Here is a 10,381-nt window from a genome sequence, read left to right on the forward strand (position 1 = left end):
TAACTTCTTCTCTTTTCCTATTTCAAAATTTTAAAAAATCAGAGAGAAATTGATAAATAAATCAGCATCACTTGAAAAATAAAGAGAAGATCATTAATCTTATTGAACCATGTTTTTTGTTATAGATAGAGATCTTCAATGTAGTGTTATTTGCACATGTCATATTTTGTTCATATGAAGTGCCCCAATATTTTAGTTTCTCTATTTTAATTTAAGCCTCTTATAAATTTCCTTTTTTAATCTATTTAAAGAGAATATATATTATTTTTATTTAACAGAAAAGATCTAAAAATACTACTCATCAATCTTTTGATCTAAAACAACCCTTACACTTATTATTTTTTTTGTCTAAAAATACCCTTTTATTCACCCTTTTGGCTTCACTTATACCTTTGAAAATAACAACCATCTCTTTATTTTATTTTTTTAAAAAATGTATTATATGTCATTATGTTATTGAGTGAAATAAAAACTCCACGTGAACTAAATTTTTTACCATAGTTTATCCAAACGGAAAAGGTTCACTGGACAAAACAAGCCTGTGTGTTTCTTTTCTTATAGGAGTAATTTATAATTGTTCATACAAAGATTTTCTTAAATAGATAGCCAAGAGACAACAAATTAAAATAAGCTTTTTCAGAGCACCGCACTGCGATTGAATGGCGGATTTCAAGAGAAAAGATGCATCTATAGTTTGGAAAATTTGGAGAAAAGCAAGATGAAGAAGATTAGTAGGTCTAAGGTTGTGGTTTTTCTGTAATATAAGGGCCGGGCGAAACTATATCATCTCATCATTGTTTTGATCAATCCTCTCCTTGATTTCTAGGAGAAAGTGGAATATGTAACTCATCACATTCTGAGATTTCATTGGTATTACTTTGCTTAAGAGTCTCATCAAACACCTCTGTGCTGATAGTAGCAATGGTATGAATTTGATGTACCTCATCCTCCGCCATGGAGTCTAATGATGTGGTTGCTAACAATGTTTCTGGAGAAACAACAGAACCTTCTAATCTGGTTTTCACCTTGTGTCGCCATCCATGTAGTGAAGTCCTAACGTTCTCTGAAACGATGGTCTTCTTGTATCTCGAACCCATCTGCTTAAACATTAATTGATCACTAACTTGACATAAAATGTGTACAAGGATTATCAAGGACAAGAGAAAGAGATCACATTGTGTTTTTTAATTACCTGAGCAACAATAACATAGAGTGGAAATGTGACAAAGCTACACCAGAATTGAGAAACAACCCTGCAGCAACAAGTTACAAGGATCATGCTAAAATGAGTGTATTCAGCAACAAGTTAACAAGGAAGTGAGACACAAGATAGTTACCCAAATGACAAGCGAATCACGAGAAATGTGTAATTGTCTGTGAAACATGAAGATCCCTTAATTTCCCACTGCACCAAGAAAAGGAAATTAGTTGGCATCCCCATTTACATATGGAAAAAAATTGTATTCATGCAGTGACACGAATTTCTATGTTGCCTCGTCTAAGGATTAGGCATAAACATAAAACAGACACAAACTACATATGAAAGCATTGTCTGTTTAACTCTCTGTGTTGTCTAGCCCATAGTTTAATACTACTTTGCAGTTTGTTCTAAGAGTTGAAAAGTTCTATATATGTTCTTTAAAGTTGTACGAGTTCTGTTTCCAACCAAAACTAATTGCTTCTCCAGTTGAAAATTTTGGTCAAGTTATATTGTAGAGGCTCCCAACAAGGCAAAATAAATCAAGAGTGTCAAACAAGAAAAACACTAGGCAGAAGAATCTATGTCCCTCGCTTTGATCACACAAGGGCGCGGAGTAAATGGAGAGTATGTGAATAATTAATGTTTGAAACTTGCATCTACCGACTACAAAAGGGATACATTGGGTGAAGAATTTAATTCATTATAATTTACAGGAAAAGCAAAACCTCTATCTGAACACTAGGTTCTCAAGTTCTTACCAGTGACCATATGTATGTTGCCATCTCAAATGCATTCTGTATATGATTAAGAGAAGAGCAATCAGTAAAGCATATCCGAGGACACTATATTATTGAGCTAGAAAATTAGTTGTAATACTCTTCTTGTTACCATTTGGATTCGAGGATAAAAAAGATGTTATTGGTCATACCTGGAATGATACAAATTGTATTATCCGCAGCAGAAACCTAGGCTTCCCAAACCAGAAGAGCTCATCTCTTAGGTTAAACTGATGAAATCCTTCCAATGGACTACTGTCCATGCTTTCAACTGCCAGCTTGACCACCACGCGATGAAGCTTGGTACCAACCAAAAGGATCAACTTCCAATAACAATTTTTGACAAAGTCATAAATATGAGAATGAATAATTCTTCTGAAGCAAAATGAAAAAAGTAACAGAAAATAACAAGCACTCACAATAGCTGGAAAGAAGGAGATCCAAAAGTAGATATTTGTGCCTGGACAATGATCATTAAAATTATAGTGAAAAAAGCAATCCGAGGCAGAAATTCCAGATAATATCTAGTAGATAAAAGTTACCATGAAAGCTTAAAAATACACAAATTATGACGAAAATCCATAGTGGAACACTGCAACAAGAAAAAGAAAAGGAGCATCTTAGATGACTGGATCCATAGTGAAATTGTGCAATAAAGAAAAAATAATGGAACATCATATATGCCTTAACCATAGTATCTTACAGTTTGTGAGATATACAGCACAATATAAATGGACATAAACAACACATCATATATGCATAGAGATAGGGAAAGCTTTAACTGTTGATCATGACAGTCAGGAACAGAAAAAAATAGAATGAGTTATATGAATTCTCATAAATTCTTTTATAAGTACTTACGATAGTTCACGTGGAGCAGCTATTTTTATGCCATGAGATTGAAAAGATAACTAATTCTAGTTGAAGGGAAAGATAGGAAGGCCAAGTTATAGATTTAAAGCAAAAGGTTCTTGTTGGTGAAGATAAAACAGAGAAGTAGGAAGAGGCAATATTTTTACTCCCTCCAAGGAGGGTCAAGCAGTCAATCTTAACATCTTTACTGGTTTACCCAAACATGATAGCCGTAGCTATTTAGTGGAAACACGGAAAGATAATAAAAAAGAAAACATAAATTATGTAACCTCAGGACTAGCAATTCCATATATCTGTATGATTGCAGATATTTTATATGGAGTTGTTATTTCTCTGCCATCATGTAGGATGATTCATAATGTGGAAAACCTAGTACCAAATATTACATTGTGACACAATAGTTATGTTCAAAACAAAAACTTAACCTTCAAATAGATATGCCATTGTACCTTATGCCAACAATATCACGAAATTCTTCCTCCATGCTTCGAAGCATATACTTATGGAAATCATAAGTTAATGGCAGCTGATGAGTCTGCAAGAACACAAGAACAATATAAAGACATGGAATTGTCTTTCTGTCAAAGGGATACATATAGGTGTAAGCCGTGATATCGCAACCACAACAAATACATTTGGCAGTTTAGACCATTACTGGAAAGTCACAATTTAATTCTAGATAGTGAGCCCTTTGTTTCATGGATTAGTAAAAATGCTTCTATCAATAAAGAACTTAATCAGTGGAACTACATATAAGTACCTAAATTAGGGCCTACTTGGTATTTGTTATGTACTGATTCACATCATCTACATAAGTGAATGTTGTATTAAGTGGTTATTAGCTTAAAGAGTCATTTTCATAAAATAACCAAAATTCAAATATGATTGTTGAACTGATTTATACTGTTAAACTTAAGTGAAAATAATAAATGGGAGCAGCATGAAGTCCGCCATAGAAAGTCAGTCAGTCTTCACTTCCAATTTTAATGATGATTGAGTGAAATATTTGCATTTGTGGAGTATGACAGTACATGACTTACAGTAATAAAGCCCAAGCGCAAAGCCATGTAGTCAGCTTCATTTATAGAACTCCAGAACTGGCGGCTGAAACAAAGCTAAAAAGGGAATATTGAATTAAATATCTTGAATCACTGGACTCATTGCAGCACTTGTCAAGACTCAAGAGGTTGGGAAGATTAAAGCATGATGGTGAAATTTTCGTCAGACGTACATAATGATAAGAGAAAATTATTAAATTTGATTGATGCCAATACAAACACGACATGGGAATATGCTTTGATGCACTGGTTTACAATAATTCTATCTGAATACGTGAATTAAAGTAACAACAAATGCTAAGACCTAAACATAGTTCTACAGTATTATTAAGATTTGTGACTTGGACCTGAGTGAACAATGATTTGTTTGCATAGGCATAGAATTAGTAAATGACATTGCACATTAGTTTCACACTAAATCATAGTTTTAGTTGCAAAGCCACCTGAATTTGTTATTCTCTATTACTTTTTAGTTTTTCATCTTCTTATTGTGTACATGCTAACACTTTTCCATGCTGCACTTGTCCAGAACAAATATACACAGTTATCCAGAACCCTTTTCAATGACTGAGCCACCTCCAGTACCATTGGGCTATGATAACTCCCCTTAAATTGAGATAGAAGAAGCATTGCACATAACAAGGATTCACTCAACCAGATAAACAGGATTTGTCGTGAAAATACCAGCCAAACAAGAGCTCTGTGCTGGCTCCATGGATGAGTGGTTTGGTGAAAAGTAAAAGTTGATAGACGCCCCATTCTTGTCTTGTTTGGGACAGCTTCTTCAGAACCTAAGGTTAAACTTGCAAGTAAGTGTCCTGGAAATGACAAATAAAGTATGAAGAATAGTAGTGTGGCTGGAAATTTTAGCACCTTCAAGTCTTTGAAGAGCCATTGACTTGGCATAGTTCTCCCATGTTCTCCAACTATATATCTGCATGGTTAATTCATGTTTCTTGATGGATTTGGGAAGAAAGTTTTGAGATGTAATAAGAAGTTAATCATGAAGAAGATATCCAACCTTGATCATTGCCAGGGCAATGGCGAAAAAGCTATAAGATACATGGCTAACACCAAGGACAAGCAAAAGGCGATGGAGCTGCTCTAGGCTCTCCTTTGAAGCAAACGATTGGAGACCCTGGTAAAACCAATATTAATGTTCTCTGCTCATGTGAATCCATTATTAGCACTGGCCACTTTACTAAAGCCAACAACTAAAGCAATTTGAAACTTGCAAAGAGAATTAAATGAAGATGGGAAAATGTGAGAGAAATTCTTTTTTCCTTAATAAAGACAAGCTCACTTGTTGCCTGGCTAGGGAGTCCGGAGGAGTCTTTGTTAAAATGAGTCTTATTTTCAAGTTCAAGCCACGTTAAACTTCCAAAAAAAATTGCTTCTTAGCACGACCAATCTTCTAATTGATGAGTATTAGATGCAGTAATATCATGGAACTTCAGTGAACGAAAACATTTGACTATTAATTATGCTACATTTAGGATTTACATATAGAACAATCTCATGTGACAAATTTTAGCTTACAACAGTAGACTAGAGATTCCACGGTAACATTAGTTATTTTCAGTAGATGATAGCTCGTGAAGAATCAACCAAAATTTATTTATAGACATAATTTGGACCAAAAACTGTTAAAAGTAAATGTCAGATTAAATTTTGAGTAGAACATTCATTCCTGGGCTACCTCAGGACAATAATCTTCATGTCCACTGCTTAACAGTAGCCTTGATGTTGAGAAATTCGAGTATGAAGAACCTGATAATGCAAATCTCGTAATTGCTGACTGCGTCTTGGTTCTTGGCGGAGAACATGGATAAAAGTGGCTGCTCACGGCTGAAGTTTTGACACAAATCTTTGCAACATAAACGATCCAATGACCCATAAGCAGTGATAGCAGTCCAAAAACCATAAGCTCTGCTTGCAGCCAAAAAAGGAAATTCATTATTATGAAATTAAAAAAAACTGATCATAAAAGTGCAGATTATTAATAGGTTGGCTTACCTTCCTTGATTTTCTCTAATGCAGCATAAAGAGGTTCCCTCTTTGTCCTATGCAACCACTGTCAGAACAAAACACAGAAAGCAGAGAATTCAACATATTGAACAGAAAAGTTTCCACTTCCAAGAAAGATAGTCTTTTTTTTTCATACCTTTCCAAACTTCTTCAAACTTTCATGGATCAAGAAACCAATGCTCACCAGAACAGCTACGACTGTTGCCACGGCCCATGTGGGTGTTTCAGCAAAGGACGCTCCTTTGAAATTCCCCATCTTGACTAATAAGTATACAACAACCTTAAAAAAACTGCATAAAACTTATTTACATCATCTTCTTGAAACAGAAGAAAATGTGTTGCAGAAAGATGGAATTTTTTTTAAGTGCAAAAGCTTCAGCAATGACTTAGCATTAATATTCGTCAGCTGGATTTGGTTGACAACTTCATAATCATAGTCATGAACATTTAGTAACGCCATGGGGTGTTACAAAACAATGAAAACATAATGGTCCCATGTGAAATCTTTTGGCCATATGTTGTATAACCAATTGGCAATCTGACCATCCTTGTTCTGCTATAAATGCCCGCCACACCTATGTTGTAGTAGTTGCAGTTTTTCCTCTTTCCTTTAAAATGATATCAGCTAGGTTTAGGTAGATAAAACAGAAATCTTGATTGTAGCTATTGAAATTTGAATTCTTGTATTCAAAGATTTTCACCCACTTTCATAGTTGGAGCTACCATTATGACTTTGGGTTCACGTTAGCCCTCTCGTGTCAATTTATATGATATATTTTCATTTTAATCAATACAAAAAAAAGAATGAGACATTTTCTTTAAGTGACAAATATTTAATAACACTATCAATATTTTACTCAGATCTTACTTATTTAGTAAAAAAGTCACCAAAGGTCCTACTTGAAGTGTGTTTTGGAACATATCAAAGTCTATGCATATTTCTTAAACTAGTTTATGCGGTCTAATCAGTTAAACTACACATTACATAAATTAGCGATCAAAGGAGTAATTTCTATTCGAACCTCATATAATTTAAAATTTTGCAAGAACTATAAATTTCAAATTTTGAATTAGTTTATGCCTTCTTTATTAGTGTTGTCGTCAACATTGACCCAGTCTTATTTAGACCTTAAAATTGTTCTTTTTTGTAGTTAATTGACTAAAGAGTTGTCGTATTGTTGGGGAGGTTGGTTTTTATACATGTTCTTCCAACAATGGAGTAACACAATGGATCATAGAAAACAGTCAACCTTAAATTGCATCAGCCTTTTCAAGGTGTCACAGCTCAACTTTCTTAGAAAAGAATAATATAGCCATTGTAAAACCTTGAAGTTGTGGAATTAACTTTCTGTGTATTTCAGATTAATTTTAAGAAATTATTATTAGCTCACATCAACACAATATTCGCTTCGGCAAATCTTGAACAGATAAAAGAAATTAACTACTGTACCTTTTTTTTTTTGTTTCCACAGTAATCTATCCTTGTCAATTTTTAGGAATTGTGACAATCTGAAAAATCCCACATGCTCCCTCACGCCTATTTATGGGGTGTGGGTCTTGCTGGTTATCACGCTATATGTTTATTGACATTAGTTGTGGCAGTTAAATATAGACAAAAATATTATTCCCTCGATACATTTAAATGAATTATTATTTTGATCCATTCACATAATTAAGAAAATATAATTATCTTTTTCTAAATTTGTCCATATTTAGATAAGTAAACCTTTTTGTAATCAATAGTACTCTCCTGTTTGATTTGGCACATTCATTAGAAAAATAATTATTTATATAAATATTGTGTCAAAAGTGATAAGTAAAAATAAAATTTTACTTTAAAAATAATTGAAAAGTAAAAATGATCTGAAAAAATACTATTTAATTCAAAAGTAGGAATGGGAATAGATTTATCACTTGACGGATATAAATAAATAAAAAAAGGTGATGAATTATGTGCCGGCGAAATTTAACAAGTGTATTAAATAGTTGCATAATGTAAACAAATTAATGACGGCACTATTTTATTAACAATAAATTAAGGTTATCATTCTGGAGGGCTTATTTGGCAGTTGAGAATTTATAGAAAGGTAGAGGAACAGCTTTAGTAGTTGGAGTTCTGTCAAGGTTTTAGAAAGTGTTTTTGGGAGGGAAGTAAAAACTAATTCAGCTTATAAAAGTAAATTTGTACTACTACTCAAAAGTATCTATTTTTCTTTAAAATTTGATCTAACAGATTGCTTTTTAAAATAACATTTTTGACTACTACCCTATTTAACACCACGTATAGTGACCGCAATCTAAAAAAATGTAGAGGTCAAGATCAGACGTTATGCAATTCTTTTGTTTACATCTCTAACTAATCATCGGAGTTAAATGTAAACCCAAAATTTGAAGATGATGAGTGCACGGTTAAAAATAAATATACGTTAGTTAAAGCATGTCACCCAATATCGATTCTTGTGATAATTTTACTAAATATAGAAATATAAAACTAATGTACTAAAATATAAATATGAATTAAATGATTCTTCCACATAAAGATTGTTTTGTACTATAAAGTCGCAAGTTCGACACTAGTTAGCCCCTAATTTCATTCAATATTTTTAAGGTTCAAATAAAATAGACAAAAGAACCGAACCCCTTACATCGGAAAGTTGCTTGCACATGATCATGTGGGTCCGCCTTGGAGCAGAGGCGAATACACACATGGATCGACAAATAGAGAAAAGACATGTTTGATTCTAATGAACAATTTATTCGTAGGTGGTTAATTTAAGAAATTGATTGTTTACAGTTGATCTCCTCTTGGTAGCTAGCAAAACTGCTGCAATCAAAGCTCATCTTGTGGTTTGTTTACAGCAAATCCATTCTCCACCCAAGCCAGATACCCACCTCCCATGTTGCTGACATGCTTGAATTCCTGCCAATTTGATCATCTCATATATATTGTTTATATTACCAAATCACATAATTGTATAACGAGATAGAAAAAAGAGAGACAATTCAACTTACAGCATTAAGAAGATCAGTAGTAGCATACAGGGACCTCACACCGCTCTGACATCCCTTCACAACACAAAGACAAATTACATAGCATTTATCAAGAAGAAGTCAAATTCTACATCGACTCGTTACGTTGTTTAGTTTCCGAGGAAATTAAAATAAACAATCCCGAAAAGATGTATTACCACAAGTAGCTTTTCTTCCTTGTCGCATGCTGAAGATACCTGTTCTATAAATTTTGGATTCTTCACCCTACCTAAAATCACCAAACATCATTTATTACGTAATTAATTAACACGGGAAATTAAGATAAAAAAAGAAGAAGAAGAAGAAGAAGAAGAAGAGACCTCGGGGAGTATTAAACATATAGGGAATATTCAAAGAGTTGTCTACATGCCCTTTCTTAAATTCTTCTTCTGTCCTGTTCAATATGAATGAAAATCAGATCAGATCAGATTTCATATTGAAGAAAAAATAATCTAAAATTTGTGTTATATTTTTACCTAACATCAAGATAACGGTGTCCAGATTGGATGAGTTGACGAGCTGCATGAACATCTACAGTAACAACCTCTGCTCCTGAGCTACAAAACAGAAGAAGCAGAACAACAAAAAGAAGAGAAATATTACCATTACCCATAATTAATTGAACAACCTAGAACTATGTTTGTTTGTCTATGAAGTAACAAATTGTGAGTGTAAAGAATTTTGTTCTACTGTACCCGAGTTGACTTGTTGCCATGACAATAAATGGAAGTTGTACTTTTATAGAAGATTTTTTTCAAAGTGAAACTTTGACTTGAGTAAATGCTGCTGCTGGATCAGAGGAGATCTATTGGCGTTTTCGATTGTTTTGAGAATGAAAATTAATTGACATCTGGAACAGAAAAGCCAGTGGATTTTGATTTTTGTGTGATGAAGATGTTTTCTTTTTGTGCAGTCTGTTGTTTACGGCACTATGTTTCGTGCGTGTAGGCTGCTGACGTCGTGGCACAAAAAATAATATGAGCAAATGGGCCATTTTGTAGACCCCAGCAAAGTCTTCCACGTTGGTTTTGACAATGACACAAAATCGATATTCTCCCAATTTTGTGTTTTTGGTAAGACGGAAACATATCTTTTTATTAAACAAGTCGTCTTTTAAGGTGTTCAGTAGGAAGGAAAATGGTTTTTTCACGGAAAATAAGTAGTTTTTATTTTTTATTTTTCTTGTGTCTAAGCAAAAAAATAAGGTGGGTTAGAGTGTGAAGAAGATACTGTCAACCGTGGAATATCAAAATAAACCAATCAAATATGAAAGAAAATTGGAAAAATAAATATTCCATTAATATTTTCAGAATTCTTTCGAAAAATTCCATTAACAGTGATGAAAGAAACTCAATAAAAAGTTGCATTTTAACTAAAATAGGCAATCCCTCCATCTCTTAAAATAGAGAGATGAC

General features: G+C 33.4%; 2 protein-coding genes across 3 annotated transcripts; both read right to left on the reverse strand.

The window, feature by feature from the left end:
- Positions 1-773: 773 nt before the first annotated feature.
- On the reverse strand, positions 774-6,203 carry LOC125822098 (MLO-like protein 4). The gene is made up of 15 exons (XM_049501465.1): positions 6,073-6,203; positions 5,925-5,982; positions 5,608-5,837; positions 4,930-5,046; positions 4,782-4,842; positions 4,593-4,699; positions 3,891-3,965; positions 3,300-3,385; positions 2,520-2,569; positions 2,397-2,437; positions 2,130-2,300; positions 1,960-1,995; positions 1,338-1,405; positions 1,193-1,253; positions 774-1,097 (listed from the first exon to the last, which is right to left on the reverse strand). The coding sequence occupies exons 1-15, from the start codon at positions 6,190-6,192 to the stop codon at positions 804-806; spliced, it is 1,575 nt and encodes a 524-aa protein (XP_049357422.1). The 5' UTR covers positions 6,193-6,203; the 3' UTR covers positions 774-803.
- Positions 6,204-8,766: 2,563 nt separating this feature from the next.
- LOC125822343 (thiosulfate sulfurtransferase 18-like) lies at positions 8,767-9,752 on the reverse strand. Of its 2 annotated transcripts, none has more exons than XM_049501735.1 (5): positions 9,443-9,579; positions 9,287-9,360; positions 9,125-9,195; positions 8,949-9,002; positions 8,767-8,856 (listed from the first exon to the last, which is right to left on the reverse strand). In XM_049501735.1, exons 1-5 carry the CDS (start codon positions 9,577-9,579, stop codon positions 8,767-8,769), a joined length of 426 nt encoding a protein of 141 aa, XP_049357692.1. The 2 variants fall into 2 exon arrangements, with proteins under 2 accessions (XP_049357692.1, XP_049357693.1); XM_049501736.1 differs by lacking the exon at positions 8,767-8,856 and adding an exon at positions 9,662-9,752 and having other exon boundaries at positions 8,940-9,002; positions 9,443-9,523.
- Between the last annotated feature and the right edge of the window lie 629 nt (positions 9,753-10,381).

This window comes from Solanum verrucosum, unplaced genomic scaffold (genome assembly GCF_900185275.1).
Source record: "Solanum verrucosum unplaced genomic scaffold, falcon-dt-bn FXZP01000103.1, whole genome shotgun sequence".
Classification (NCBI taxonomy): Eukaryota; Viridiplantae; Streptophyta; class Magnoliopsida; order Solanales; family Solanaceae; genus Solanum; species Solanum verrucosum.